This window comes from Rhinoraja longicauda, chromosome 13 (genome assembly GCF_053455715.1).
Source record: "Rhinoraja longicauda isolate Sanriku21f chromosome 13, sRhiLon1.1, whole genome shotgun sequence".
NCBI classification, from domain to species: domain Eukaryota; kingdom Metazoa; phylum Chordata; class Chondrichthyes; order Rajiformes; family Arhynchobatidae; genus Rhinoraja; species Rhinoraja longicauda.
In genome coordinates, this window is record NC_135965.1 from 50,342,113 (window position 1) to 50,358,280 (window position 16,168).

At 49.2% G+C, this 16,168-nt stretch overlaps 1 protein-coding gene across 2 annotated transcripts in view; it reads right to left on the reverse strand.

The window, feature by feature from the left end:
• The window catches only part of LOC144599310 (uncharacterized), a 157,492-nt gene that overhangs the window by 45,515 nt on the left and 95,809 nt on the right, over positions 1–16,168 (reverse strand). For both annotated transcript variants that reach the window (XM_078410099.1, XM_078410098.1), the window contains exons 12-13: positions 13,115–13,255; positions 962–1,004 (exon numbers count right to left, since the gene is read on the reverse strand). In XM_078410099.1, the coding sequence (XP_078266225.1) occupies positions 962–1,004; positions 13,115–13,255 (184 nt within the window). The remainder of the gene's footprint in view (positions 1–961; positions 1,005–13,114; positions 13,256–16,168) is intronic.

A 16,168-nucleotide genomic window follows, 5' to 3' on the forward strand; every position in this document is an offset into this window, starting at 1 on the left:
GGCCTACTCCTGCACCTATTATCTATTGTTTATTGTCTATATCTGAGGAAGGATGTGCTGGCTCTGGAGAGGGTCCAGAGGAGGTTTACAAGAATGATCCCAGGAGCGAGTGGGTTAACCTATGATGAGTGTGTGTCGGCACTGGGCCTGTACTCTCTGGAGTTTAGTAGAATGAGGAGGGACCTCATTGTAACGTACAGAATAGTGAAAGGCCTGGATAGAGTGGATGTGGAGAGGATGTTTCCATGAGTGGGAGAGTCTAGGACTAGAGGCCACAGCCTCAGAATTAAAGGACATTCTTTTAGGAAGGAGATGAGGAGGAATTTCTTTAGTCAGAGGGTGGTGAATCTGTGGAATTCTTTGCCACAGAAGGCCGTGGAGGGCAAGTCAGTGGATATATTTAAGGCAGAGATATATAGATTCTTGATTAGTGCGGGTGTCAGGGGTTATGGGGAGAAGGCAGGAGAATGGGGTTAGGAGGGAGAGATAGATCAGCCATGATTGAATGGCGGAGTAGACTCGATGGCCTAATTCTGCTGCTATCACTTATAACCTTATGAAACTGATCCTGTCAGCACCATCACCCATTCAATGTCTGAATCTTAACTGATACATCTTGGCTTGCATGTGAACCTAAAACAATAGACAATAGACAATAGGTGCAGGAGTAGGCCATTCGGCCCTTCGAGCCAGCACCGCCATTCAATGTGATCATGGCTGATCATTCTCAATCAGTACCCCGTTCCTGCCTTCTCCCCATACCCCCTGACTCCGCTATCCTTAAGAGCTCTATCCAGCTCTCTCTTGAATGCATTCAGAGAATTGGCCTCCACTGCCTTCTGAGGCAGAGAATTGCACAGATTCACAACTCTCTGACTGAAAAAGTTTTTCCTCATCTCAGTTCTAAATGGCCGACCCCTTATTCTTAAACGAAACAGGAAAGACACAAAAGGTTTCTTACCTTTGTGAGAGGAACGGTGGCTATTTCTCCTGCCTGTTCTGATCTGAACGAAAAAAGAGGAAGCATTTTTCATGGATGTGAAATGCACAGATTGTACATGAAGATCCGACAATGCACTAATGCTTGGCAATGCAAGACCTACTGCAGATTAGATTTCCAACTCAGATTAAACAGCATCACTGTGGTGGAGGTCAGTAACATGGGAAGGGTTGGGGGGGGGGGGGGGGGGTGGGAACCACTCTTTAGAGAATACACCTGACATTTAAGGTGAGGGGGGGAAAGATTTAACAGGAACCCGAGGGGCCACCTCTTTCCACTCATGATAAGTGATAGGAGCAGAATTAGGCCATTCGGCCCATCAAGACTACTCTGCCACTCAATCATGGCTGATCTATCAGTCACATCAATCTGCAATCAACGTTAAATATATTCAATTCTGCTAAATTTCCTCACTAATCCGAACGGCCCATTTGTAAAATTTGCTCAATGTTACAGAGATAATGAAATAACTCTTTAACAATCACAGCTTTTTCATCAATTTCAAAATAACAACTATTCTGAAATTATTTATAAACGAGCTTTTTTTAAAATGTTCTCATCCATTTCAGTGATCACTGAACTACTGGTTCCAAACAGCACAGGACATTCACACTGGAATGAGCACGCCTGGCCAAAGTATTCCTCCTCCTTCTCCCCGCTCCCATCCTGCAGAAGGTGCAGAAGCTTGAAAGTGCCACCACCAGGAAGATTGGGCAGAGGAGCGGCAGATGGAATATAGTGTCGCAAAGTGTGGAGTCATGCATTTTGGTAGTAGGAATAAAGGCATAGACAATTTTCTAAATGGGGTGAGAATCCAGGAATCGGAGATGCAAAGAGACCTGGGAGTACTGGTGCAGGATTCCCATAAAGTTCATCTGCAAGTCGAATCGGGAGTAAAGAAAGAAAACTCTATGCTAGCATTTATTTCAAGAGGCTTGTATGGAGGCTGACATGGATAGAAAGTTGGTTGACAGACAGAAAGCAAAGAGTGGGGATAAATGGGTCCCTTTCAGAATGGCAGGCAGTAACTAGTGGGGTACCGCAAGGCTCGGTGCTGGGACCGCAGCCATTTACAATATACATTAATGACTTGGATGAAGGGATTAAAAGTACCATTAGCAGATTTGCAGATGATACAAAGCTGGGTGGTAGTGTGAACTGTGAGGAAGATGCTATGAGGTTGCAGGGTGACTTGGACAGGTTGTGTGAGTGGGCGGATGCATGGCAGATGCAGTTTAATGTGGATAAGTGTGAGGTTATCCACTTTGGTGGTAAGAATAGGAAGGCAGAGTATTATCTGAATGGTGTCAAGTTAGGAAAAGGGGATGTACAACGAGATCTGGGTGTCCTAGTGCATCAGTCACTAAAAGGTAGCATGCAGGTACAGCAGGCAGTGAAGAAAGCCAATGGAATATTGGCCTTCATAACAAGGGGAGTTGAGTATAGGAGCAAAGAGGGCCCTCTGCAGTTGTACAGGGCCCTAGTGAGACCGCACCAGGAGGGACTATTGAGGGCGTGCAGCGTAGGTTTACTAGGTTGATTCCCGGAATGGCGGGACTGTCATATGTTGAAAGACTAGAGCGACTAGGCTTGTATACACTGGAATTTAGAAGGATGAGAGGGGATCTTATCGAAACGTATAAGATTATTAAGGGGTTGGGCACGTTAGAGGCAGGAAACATGTTCCCAATGTTGGGGGAGTCCAGAACAAGGGGCCACAGTTTAAGAATAAGGGGTAGGCCATTTAGAACTGAGATGAGGAAAAACTTTTTCAGTCAGAGAGTTGTGAATCTGTGGAATTCTCTGCCTCAGAAGGCAGTGGAGGCCAGTTCTCTGAATGCATTCAAGAGAGAGCTAGATAGAGCTCTTAAGGATAGTGGAGTCAGGGGGTATGGGGAGAAGGCAGTAACGGGGTACTGATTGAGAATGATCAGCCATGATCACATTGAATGGTGGTGCTGGCTCGAAGGGCCAAATGGCCTCCTCCTGCACCTATTGTCTATTGTCTATAAAAGCATGGATATGATGTCGAGGCTCTACAAGGCGCTGGTCAGGCCGCATTTGGAATATTGTGAGCAATTTGGGGCATCATATCTGGGGAAGGACGTGTTTGCTCTGGAGAGGGTCCAGAGGAGGTTTACAAGAACAATCCCAGGAATGAGTGGGTTAACCTATGATGAGCGTGTGTCGGCACTGGGCCTGTACTCGCTGGAGTTTAGAAGAACGAGGGGGGACTTCATCGAAACAGATAGAATAGTGAGCGGCCTGGATAGAGTGGATGTGGAGAGGATGTTTCCACTAGTGGGAGAGTCTGGGACTGGAGGTCACAGCCTCAGAATTAAAGGACGTTCTTTTAAGAAGGAGATGAAGAAAAATCTCTTTAGTCAGAGGGTGGTGAATCTGTGGGATTCTTTGCCACAGGTTGTTGAAATAAATGCTAGCATTGAGTTTGCATTTTTTACTACCGATTCAATAGACAATAGACAATAGGTGCAGGAGGAGGCCATTCGGCCCTTCGAACCAGCACCGCCATTCAATGTGATCATGGCTGATCATTCTCAATCAGTACCCCGTTCCTGCCTTCTCCCCATACCCCCTGACTCCGCTACCCTTAAGAGCTCTATCTAGCTCTCTCTTGAATGCATCCAGCGAATTGGCCTCCACTGCCTTCTGAGGCAGAGAATTCCGCAGATTCACAACTCTCTGACTGGAAAAGTTTTTCCTCATCTCCGTTCTAAATGGCCTACCCCTTACTCTTAAACTGTGGCCCTTTGTTCTGGACTCCCCCAACATTGGGAACATGTTTCCTGCCTCTAACGTGTCCAACCCCTTAATAATCTTATACGTTTCGATAAGATCTCCTCTCATCCTTCTAAATTCGACTCGTAGATGAACGTTTTGGGAATCCTGCACTCCACATTTTGCCACACTATATTCCATCTGCCACTTCTCTGCCCACTCTCCCAACCTGTCCAAGTCCTTCTGCAGAGTCCCTGCTTTCTCTACACTACCTGTCCCTCCCCTCCAACACAAACGTTGCCACAGAGCCTTCAATCCCCTCGTCCAAATCATTAATATACAACGTGAAGCATGGTGGCCCCAGCACCGAGCCCTGCGGAACTCCGCTAGCCACTGGCGGCCAAGCAGAATAAGCCCCCTTCATCGCCACTCTTTGTCTTCTGCCATCCAGCCAACCTGCCATCCATGCCAGCGTCTGCTAAACAGGGAGCAGGTGTTGGTGGGAAATTACATCATTGCAAAGAAATCGGTCAAAAGTTAGAGGAAGTGATGAATGACAGCAGTGGGCAAAATCTAGAGAGGGGAGAGTGTTGCAGCAAGTAACCATGAGTGCCAATTAGGTTGCTGTGACTTTCTCTCTGTGAAGAAGCACAGCTCCCCATCACCAGAGCGTTTCTGAAATAAATGACAGCCTTGCTGTGATGTCCCAAAAAAACAAGGACATTGGCAAACTGCAATGAGAAACAAATAGAACGCTGTCAATGACTGCAAAATAAAATGTTCTTCTGAACAGAAGTGACAAAAATGAATGTCAACGTGTCAGTACAGTGTAGTCCATGAAATAATCAATGAACAGCAGGAACAAAACAGATCACTGAGAGGACACAGAGTGCTGGAGTAACTCAGCGGGTCAGGCAGCATCTGTGGAGAACATGTCGGGACTATTCTTCACACAGTCTGAAGGGTCTCGATGTGAAACGTCACCTATCCATGTTCTCCACAGATGCTGCCTGACCCGCTGAGTTACTCCAGCACTCTGTGAAACGTCACCTATAGATGTTCTCCACAGATGCTGCCTGACCTGCTGCATTCAAGAGAGTGCTAGATAGAGCTCTTAAGGATAGAGGAGTCAGGGGGTATGGGGAGAAGGCAGGAATGGGGTACTGATTGAGATTGATCAGCCATGATCACATTGAATGGCTGTGCTGGCTCGAAGGGCCGAATGACCTACTCCTGCACCTATTGTCTATTACTCCTGCACTTTATAACTTTTTAAATGTAAACCAGGATCTGCAGTTCCTTGTATAAATATTTAGCTCATGTATTCAAAAACCTGGCGAGAGACAGTTGAAATGTGCAACATGGCAAATGTGGCTTTTTAAATCATTTTTTAAAAAATAGCTTAAAAATTTATTTTAAAAATACAAAATTTGAATATATTGTGTAGGAAAGAACTGCAGGTGTTGGTTTGAATATATTGATTTGAATATATTGTTTCTATTTCCCATTGGTCTTGTTCAGCATGAATGGGGGGTTGTGATTATTTTAAGAAATTGCAGACGTTTTTAATGATATATTTTTGCAAACATCCTGCACAAATTGATGCATTAAATTTCCAGAAATGCGGGTGGTTAATATTTTAATAAATACATCAACTTAGTTGAAAAATGTTCCCGACAACATTAGGTAGCTTATTCTTGAAATTGCAAAATAATTATCATTTTATTGCCCACCTAATGAGGTTTTAACACTCAGCTGCCTTCGTTTTTGCTTGTCATTTTTTATCGTCTGGAAAACCACAATCTATTCAATCATTCCCCTCCCCCCAGTTATGTGCACTGGCCTTTGTATTGTGACCTGGATTTCCCATTGTCTGTCAATACAAGCCAGCGGTTTACCGAAGGTGTCCCTGGCGAGGCAGTGCCTTCCTGTCAGTCGTTTCAATTTGCCTACGCATCCACAGGGCTGACACACGCACACGCACTTCGTAGGAAGAGCCAATATGGAGCTCCAGCAGGTGGGTTAGAGCCAGGAACAGTCACATTGCTTTGGGAAGGATGCCGTGCTGGTTTACTAGAACAATGCCTAGATTGGGCAGCGGTAGAGTTGCTGCCTTACAGCGAACGCAGCGCCGGAGACCCGGGTTCCATCCCGACTTCGGGCGCCGTCTGTACGGAGTTTGCACGTTCTCCCCGTGACCTGCGTGGGTTTTCTCCGAGATCTTCGGTTTCCTCCCACACTTCAAAGACGTGCAGGTTTGTAGGTTAATTGGCTTGGTAAATGTAAACATTGTCCCTAGTGGGTGTAGGATAGTGTTAATGTGCGGGGATCGCTGGTCGGCGCGGACCCGGTGGGCCGAAGGGCCTGTTTCCGCGCTGTATCTCTAAACTACACTGAAAAATTAGGGGTGCAGGAAAATAACTGCAGATGCTGGTACAAATCGAAGCTATCACAAAAAGCTGGAGTAACTCAGCGGGTCAGGCAGCATCTCAGGAGAGAAGGAATGGGTGACAGGTCGAGACCTCCCCTGACATCAGTCCGAAGAAGGGTCTTAACCCGAAACGTCACCCATCCTTTCTCTCCCGAGATGCTGCTTGACCCGCTGAGTTACTCCACCATTTTGTGTCTACTTTCAATTAAAAGCCAGCACAGGAACATTGGTATTTCTGAATAATCAGATGATAGATTATCAGTGTTAATGGTTTGATGGGTCGATTTTTGACGAGTCAGCAACTGATACAGCACTGAAATGGCATGCTTTAGTTAGAGTCACAGCATGGAAACAGGCCCTTCGGCCCAACTTGCCCACACCGACCAACATGTCCCAGCTACACTAGTCCCACCTGCCTGCATTTGGTCCATATCCCTCCAAACCTGTCCTATCCATGTACCTGTCTAAATGTTTCTTAACCATTGCGATAGTCCCAGCCTCAACTACCTCCTCTGGCAGCTCGTTCCATACACCCACCATCGTTTGTGTAAAAAGGTTACCCTTCAGGTTCCTGTTAAGTCTTTCCCCCCTCACCTTAAACCTATGTTCTCTGGTCCTCGATTCCCCTACTCTGGGCAAGAGGTTCTGTGGGTTTATCTGATCTATTCCTCTCATGATTTTATACACCTTTATAAGATCACTCCTCATCCTCCTGCGTTCCAAGGAATTGATCCTAGCCTGCCCCAACCTCCCCCTGTAACTCAGGCCCTCGAGTCACGGCAACATCCTCGTAAATCTTCTCTGTACCCTTTCCAGCTCGACAACAACAACAAAGGGTTAGGCCACAGAGTGCTTGTCTCACTCCAGTAATACGGACTCTCCCAGGAGGTATCCAGTCTCATCGCCAGTGTGGTGGTTTGGATGGTTTTTATATCGTAGAGTATCACATAACAAAATGGCAGGGAAAATGTTCCCAATGTTGGGGGAGTCCAGAACCAGGGCCACACAGTCTAAGAATAAAGGGGAGGCCATTTAAAACTGAGATGAGAAAAAACTTTTCCACCCAGAGAGTTGTGAATTTGTGGAATTCACTGCCACAGAGGGCAGTGGAGGCCAATTCACTGGATAAATTTAAAAGAGAGTTAGATAGAGCTCTAGGGGCTAGTGGAATCAAGGGATATGGGGAGAAGGCAGGCACGGGTTACTGATTGTGGATGATCAGCCATGATCACAATGAATGGCGGTGCTGGCTCGAACGGCCGAATGGCTTCCTCCTGCACCTATTTTCTATGTTTCTATAACACAGGCTAGGAGTGCCAGGGTAGGATATTTATTGCATCTGTCCACCCTCCACTGCATAACGCATAGCACAGTAGTTCACCAAGTGACACGATGCTTTAATGCAAAAACAACCCTAGCAGGCGTAACACAAACCTCCATCTCACACTGATATACACTGACCACAATACATAACTCAACGATGTGTGTCTTTCCAGGTGAGTCCATCCAAGGACCCAAACAGTCTTTCCAGGTGAGACAGAGGTTCACCTGCACCTCCTCCTACCTCATCTATTGCATCCGCTGCTCCAGATGTCAACTTATTTACATCGGCGAAACCAAGCGCAGGCTCGGCGATCGCTTCGCCCAACACCTGCGCTCGGTCCGCGTTGGCCAAACTGATCTCCCGGTGGCCGAGCACTTCAACTCCCCCTCCCACTCCCAGTCTGATCTTTCTGTCATGGGCCTCCTCCAGTGCCATACTGAGGCCCACCGGAAATTGGAGGAACAGCACCTCATATTTCGCTTGGGCAGCTTGCAGCCCAGTGGTATGAACATTGACTTCTCCAACTTTAGATAGTTCCTCTGTCCCTCTCTTCCCCTCCTTCTTCCCAGATCTCCCTCTATCTTCCTGTCTCCACCTATATCCTTCCGTTGTCCCGCCCCCCTGACATCAGTCTGAAGAAGGGTCTCGACCCGAAACGTCACCCATTCCTTCTCTCCCGAGATGCTGCCCGACCTGCTGAGTTACTCCAACATTTTGTGAATACTTTCGATTTGTACCAGCATCTGCAGTTATTTTCTTATACTACGTATTGTACATACGAGTGATTGGCTTATCTGCAGCATGTTTCTGAAACGTTCTGCAGGTGGCAGTGTGCCACCACATTCAGTAGCGTTAGATTCATAGCGTTCGATTCAACACAATTCCAGTCACACCTTCATTAACAGATCCAAATTTACAAAGGAACCTTTTACACTAAAGAAAACAGACTGTAATCATGGGGGAGTAAGCATTAAATAATCTGCACCAATGGTTACTCCGGAATGCCACACTTTTGCAAATGTTGAGAAACAGAAATTAATTTTTATCGCATATGTCCTTTTGTAACCAAACATTGAGGTCATGAGGAAAAAGAAGTAGAATTAGGCCATTCGGCCCATCAAGTCTCCTCTGCCATTCAATCATGGCTGATCTATCTCTCCCTCCTAACCCCATTCTCCTGCCTTCTCCCCATAACCTCTGATACCTGTACTAATCAAGAACCTATCTCTGCCTTAAAAATATCCACTGATGGCCTCCACAGCCTTCTGAGGCAAAGAATTCCACAGATTCACCACCCTCTGATTAAAGACATTGATCCCCATCACCTTCCGAAAACAATGTCCTTTAATTCTGAGGCTGTGACCTTTAGTCCTAGACTCTCCCACTAGTGGAAACATCCTCTCCACATCCACTCTATCCAAGCCTTTCACTGTTCTGTACGTTTCAATGAGGTCCCCCCTCATTCTTCTAAACTCCAGTGAGTACAGGCCCAGTGCCGACACACGCTCATCATATGTTAACCCACTCATTCCTGGGATCGTTCTTGTAAACCTCACCTGGACCCTCTCCAGAGCCAGCACATCCTTCCTCAGATATGGGGCCCAAAATTGCTCACAATATTCCAAATGTGGTCTTACCAGCGCCTTAGAGCCTCAACATTACATCCCTGTTTTTGTACACAAGACCTCTTGAAATAAATACTAGCGTTGAGTTCTCTTTCTTTACTACTGATTCGACTTGCAGATTAACATTTTGGGAATCCCGCACCAGCATTCCCAAGGCCCTTTGCACCTCCGATTTCTGGATTCTCTCCCCATTTAGAAAATAGTCTACGCCTTTATTCTTACTACCAAAATAGATGACTCCACACTTTGCCTCTCTGTATTCCATCCGCCACTCCTCTGCCCACTCTCCCAACCTATCCAAGTCCCTGCTTTCTCTACACTACCTGCCCCTCCACCTATTTGCGTCCAAATCGCTAATATTCATCGTGAAGAGCAGTGGGCCCAGCACCGACCCCTGCGGAACTCCAAGTGCTCCAAACTCCAACTCCAAATGTTATTAGGAAACTCGGTGGTGTTGGAGTTTAAGGGTTTCAGATAGGCATGTAGATGTGCAGGTGATGGAATGACCTGGATCATGCGTAGGCACATGTTCAGTACACACATTATGGACTGAAGGGCCTGTTCCTACGCTGTACTGTTCTATGTTCTATGTAGGGTTGCCAACTTCCTCACTCCCAAATAAGGGACAAATGGTGACATCACCGCCCCGCGCCCCACGTGACCTCACCCAGCCAGCGGCCACGTGCTGCCGCTCCATCAATGGCGGCCACCCGGGCCAGGAGGCAGGTTGCTACGCAACCTCCGGTAGGCGGCGCCTGGGCCTACACTATCCAGGACTACAACGGCCCCCGGGCTACACTGTCCGGGCCTATAGTGGTGTCCGGGCCTATAGTGGTGTCCGGGCCTATAGTGGTGTCCGGGCCTATAGTGGTGTCCGGGCCTATAGTGGTGTCCGGGCCTATAGTGGTGTCCGGGCCTATAGTGGTGTCCGGGCCTATGGTGGTGTCCGGGCCTATGGTGGTGTCCGGGCCTATGGTGGTGTCCGGGCCTATGGTGGTGTCCGGGCCTATGGTGGTGTCCGGGCCTATGGTGGTGTCCGGGCCTATGGTGGTGTCCGGGCCTATGGTGGTGTCCGGGCCTATGGTGGTGTCCGGGCCTATGGTGGTGTCCGGGCCTATGGTGGTGTCCGGGCCTATGGTGGTGTCCGGGCCTATGGTGGTGTCCGGGCCTATGGTGGTGTCCGGGCCTATGGTGGTGTCCGGGCCTATGGTGGTGTCCGGGCCTATGGTGCTGTCCGGGCCTATGGTGCTGTCCGGGCCTATGGTGCTGTCCGGGCCTATGGTGGTGTCCGGGCCTATGGTGGTGTCCGGGCCTATGGTGGTGTCCGGGCCTATGGTGGTGTCCGGGCCTATGGTGGTGTCCGGGCCTATGGTGGTGTCCGGGCCTATGGTGGTGTCCGGGCCTATGGTGGTGTCCGGGCCTATGGTGGTGTCCGGGCCTATGGTGGTGTCCGGGCCTATGGTGCTGTCCGGGCCTATGGTGGTGTCCGGGCCTATGGTGGTGTCCGGGCCTATGGTGCTGTCCGGGCCTATGGTGCTGTCCGGGCCTATGGTGCTGTCCGGGCCTATGGTGCTGTCCGGGCCTATGGTGCTGTCCGGGCCTATGGTGCTGTCCGGGCCTATGGTGCTGTCCGGGCCTATGGTGCTGTCCGGGCCTATGGTGCCGTCCGGGCCTATGGTGCCGTCCGGGCCTATGGTGCGGTCCGGGCCTATGGTGCCGTCCGGGCCTATGGTGCCGTCCGGGCCTATGGTGCCGTCCGGGCCTATGGTGCCGTCCGGGCCTATGGTGCCGTCCGGGCCTATGGTGCCGTCCGGGCCTATGGTGCCGTCCGGGCCTATGGTGCCGTCCGGGCCTATGGTGCCGTCCGGGCCTATGGTGCCGTCCGGGCCTATGGTGCCGTCCGGGCCTACAGCGTCCGGGCCTACAGCGTCCGGGCCTACAGCGTCCGGGCCTACAGCGTCCGGGCCTACAGCGTCCGGGCCTACAGCGTCCGGGCCTACAGCGTCCGGGCCTACAGCGTCCGGGCCTACAGCGTCCGGGCCTACAGCGTCCGGGCCTACAGCGTCCGGGCCTACAGCGTCCGGGCCTACAGCGTCCGGGCCTACAGCGTCCGGGCCTACAGCGTCCGGGCCTACAGCGTCCGGGCCTACAGCGTCCGGGCCTACAGCGTCCGGGCCTACAGCGTCCGGGCCTACAGCGTCCGGGCCTACAGCGTCCGGGCCTACAGCGTCCGGGCCTACAGCGTCCGGGCCTACAGCGTCCGGGCCTACAGCGTCCGGGCCTACAGCGTCCGGGCCTACAGCGTCCGGGCCTACAGCGTCCGGGCCTACAGTGCCGTCTCGGCCAAATATGGGACAAGGGCTGTCCCGTACGGGATAAACCAATTTAGACAATAGACAATAGGTGCAGGAGGAGGCCATTCGGCCTTTCGAACCAGCACCACCATTCAATGTGATCATGGCAGATCATTCTTAATCAGTACCCCGTTCCTGCCTTCTCCCCATACCCCCTGACTCCGCTATCCTTAAGAGCTCTATCCAGCTCTCTCTTGAATGCATTCAGAGAATTAGCCTCCACTGCCTTCTGAGGCAGAGAATTCCACAGATTTACAACTCTCGGACTGAAAATGTTTTTCCTCGTCTCCGTTCTAAATTTAGCCGAAAATAAGGGATGTCCCGGCTAATACGGGACAGTTGGCAACCCTAGTTCCATGTCACTGTCTGTCACAAAAACCATTTGGTTCACAAATGTCCATCATGGATCTGCCATCCTTCCCCATCTAAACTCCACACAACTCCACCCCAACCAATGCTCTCCACTATAAACTACCCCCTGAGCTCAGGGACAAATAAGGAAGGACACTAAATGCCTGACACAAGGAACTGCAGATGCTGTAAACTTCAGTAAAACACAATGTGCTGGAGGAACCCAGGCAGCGTATTTGAAATATCGCCTACGATGCCCTACAGAGATGCTGCCCGACCTGCTGAGTTACTGCAGCACTCTGTATCCTGACACTAAATGTCAACATTCCAAGATCCACAATATTTTTCATAAAGACCTTTCTTAAAACTAAGAGAAAATGCTCCATTGAACCTTGTCAGAAAAATAGGCACACAACAATCTTCAATATTTAATATAAATGTCCAACCCATGGTATCTTAGTAGAAACAAAGAACTGCAGATGCTGGTTAACAAAAAGAAAGTCACAGAGTGCTGGAGTAACTCAGCGGGTCAGGCAGCATCTGTGGAGGTCATGATAGGTGACATCTCAGAGATAGATAGACACAGTGGGCGGCACGGTGGCGCAGCGGTAGAGTTGCTGGCCTCAGAGTAGCAGAGACCCAGGTTCGATCCTGACTACGGGGTACTGTCTGTGCGGAGTTTGTACGTGCTCCACGTGAATGTGTGGGTTTTGTCCGGGTGCTCCTGTTTCCTCCCACACTCTAAAGCCGTACAGGGTTGTAGGTTAATGGGTTCGGTAAGATTGCAAGTTGTCCCTGGTGTGTAGAATAGTGCTAGTGTAGGAGGTAATCACTGGCCGGTGCGGACTCGATGGGCCAAAGGACCGGTTTCCACGCTGTGTCACTAAAGTCAAAAGGCAACACAGACGTTCCCTGGAGATGCTGCCTGACCCGCTGACTTACTCCAGCACTTTGTGCCTTTCTTTGAAGATGTCTTAGGTTTACTTTCTTGCTGTAATCATGTAAAATCACATTTAATACATATTTCCCAGAAACTCTCTGATGACGAATATACTCTGATGGGTGTTGTGGTGACCGTATAATAACAGAAGCCTTACACCTGGATAACGATCCAAAGACTTTATTAACTACATAGCAAGCACGACCTCATGGAATCTCACAAGCAGTGGTCATTCACAAGCTAATGGGGTGTCACTACAAAAGCATGTCGCGTAACATGAGTGGCACCATTACACTAATCTACAACGAGTGGCGATTATTCACACAAGATAACGACTGTAGGTTACTCACGCTTCCAAAGAGATGTTGCAGTAGGCGATGGCGTAGCCCGCGGCCGTCTCATGTGCAGCAAGGAAACTCCGGTTGTAATGCTCGTCGTGTGGAATTTTGCACACAGATGTCTGGGGAACAATATTCAATACAGCCCAACACCTACAAGAGAAAGTTTAACACGTTGGATCTGCCAGAACTACCTCAAATATCAAATGCATCAACTTCATGTCCCAAGGCATTCTCTGCCTCAGAAGGCAGTGGAGGCCAATTCTCTGAATGCATTCAAGAGAGAGCTAGATAGAGCTCTTAAGGATAGCGGAGTCAGGGAGTATGGGGAGAAGGCAGGAACGGGGTACTGATTGAGAATGATCAGCCTTGATCACATTGAATTGCAGTGCTGGCTCGAAGGGCCAAATGGCCTCCTCCTGCACTTATTGTCTAATGCGGCACGGTGGCGCAGTGGCAGAGTTGCTGCCTTACAGAGCCAGAGTTCCAGCGCAGTAAGGCGAGTTTGTACGTTCTCCCCTTGTCCTGTGTGGGTTTTCTCCGGGGGCTCCGGTTTCCTCCCACGCTCCAAACAAGTGCAGGTTAGTAGGTTAATTGGCTTCGGTAGCACAGTGCTAGTGTATGGGGTTGGTTGGCGTGGACTCAGTGGGCTGAAATGCCTGTTTACATGCAATATCTCCAAAGTAAAGTATAAAGTGGAATCACAAGGAACTGCAGATTTACAGAAAAATATACAAAGTGCTGGACTAATTCAGTCTGAAGAAGGTTGGCGAGCTGCAAAATTCACCTATCCATGTGCTCCACAGATGCTGCCTGACCCGCTGAGTTTTAGATTTTTTTTAGATTTAGAGATACAGCGCGGAAACAGGCCCTTCGGCCCACCGAGTCCGCGCCGCCCAGCGATCCCCGCACATTAACACTATCCTACACACACTAGGGACAATTTTTTACATTTTACCCAGTCAATTAACCTACAAACCTGCACGTCTTTGGAGTGTGGGAGGAAACCGAAGATCTCGGAGAAAACCCACGCAGGTCACGGGGAGAACGTGCAAACTCCGTACAGACGGTGACCGTAGTCAGGATCGAACCCGAGTCTCCGGCGCTGCATTCGCTGTAAGGCAGCAACTCTACCGCTGCGCCACCGTGCCGCCCTCCAGCACTCTGTGAAACGTCACCTAGCCATGTTCTCCACAGATGCTGCCTGATCTGCTGAGTTACTCCAGCGCTTTGTGTCTACTCAAGGCTAAAGGTTTGTCCAATGGAAAATCTGGATGATCAAAGACTAATTATTTTTCTCCTTTATTATTTGGTTTTCAGTTCTCCAAATTCTGGATCGTTTGACAAATTAACATGAATAATCACAGTCCAGGAAATGTAACGTGATCGGACTTATGCTGATGGCAGGAACATGTTGTACACAGTAATAGTTGTAGGTGGCAATTGTCCGACACAAGCTAAGCTCCCACTGAGTAGCTCGAACTGTATATTTTTAAACTCCGAGACCAAGAACTTTACAATCATCTTGAGCAGTGCTGGAGGAACCCAGCGGGTCATCCAGCATCTGTGGAGGTAAATGGGCAGACGATATTTCAGCTCAGGAACCTTAGTTTAGTTTAGTTTAGAGATACAGCGCGGAAACAGGCCCTTTCGGCCCACCGGGTCCGCACTGACCGACGATCCCTGCACATTAACAATATCCTACACCCACTAGGGTCACTTTTTACATTAATACCAAGCCAATTAACCTACAAACCTGTACGTCTTTGGAGTGTGGGAGGAAACCGAAGATCCTGGAGAAAACCCATGCAGGTCATGGGGAGAACGTACAAACTCCGTACAGACAGCGCCAGCATTCACTGTAAGGCAGCAACTCTACCGCTGCGCCACCGTGCCGCTAACGGCCAAATTAGTCTGAACCTTCTTCAGACTAAGTTGAATGGTTACATGATACTGAGGTATATAACCCAATAGCTATTAAACACACACCAGGAACTGCAAGTCAGGAATCTTGAGCAAATTACAAAGTGCTGGAGGAATGCTGCACATTCTCCTGGTGACCTTTCGGGAGAAGACAATTATTTATTTTTTGAAGGGTTTGCAACTCTCTTCCTCGGAGGGTGTTGGGAGCAGAGACTGAATATTACTTTAACTCCCCCTCCCACTCCCACACTGACCTCTCTGTCCTGGGCGTCCTCCATTGCCAGAGTGAGGCCCAGCGCAAATTGGAGGAACAGCACCTCATATTTTGTTGGGGCAGCTCACACCCCAGCGGTATGAACATTGACTTCTCTAATTTCAAGTAACCCTTGCGTTCCCTCTCTCTCCACCCCTCCCCCTTTCCTAATTCTCCGACCAGTCTGACTGTTCCTCCGATTAAATTGTATCTCTGCCTGCTCCATTGTCACCTTCACCGAGCTAACGATGATCTATTCTCCATTTTCCTTGAGCCACATCTCTTTTGATGTCTCATTTTCACACATTACCCTTCCTTATCTCTGTGTCTCCCTCTCCCCTGACTCTCAGTCTGAAGAAGGGCCTCGACCTGAAACGTCACCCATTTCTTTTGTCCAGAGATGCTGCCAACATTTAGTGTCCATCATCGGGGGCGGCACGGTAGCGCAGCGGTAGAGTTGCTGCTTTACAGCGAATGCAGCGCCGGAGACTCAGGTTCGATCCTGACTACGGGTGCTGCACTGTAAGGAGTTTGTACGTTCTCCCCGTGACCTGCGTGGGTTTTCTCCGAGATCTTCGGTTTCCTCCCACACTCCAAAGACGTACAGGTATGTAGGTTAATTGGCTGGGTAAATGTAAATGTAAAAATTGTCCCTAGTGGGTGTAGGATAGTGTTAATATATGGGGATCACTGGGCGGCGTGGACTTGGAGGGCCGAAAAGGCCTGTTTCCGGCTGATTATATATATGATGATGATGATGATCTGAATATTATTACAGCAGCATTGGGCGGTCGGATAAAAGTGTGAGCGTTATTATGGGTGGACAGGAACGCAGGTCGATGTGCAGGATTTAAATACTCAGCAGCCTATTTATAAGTTGGTAATATTTA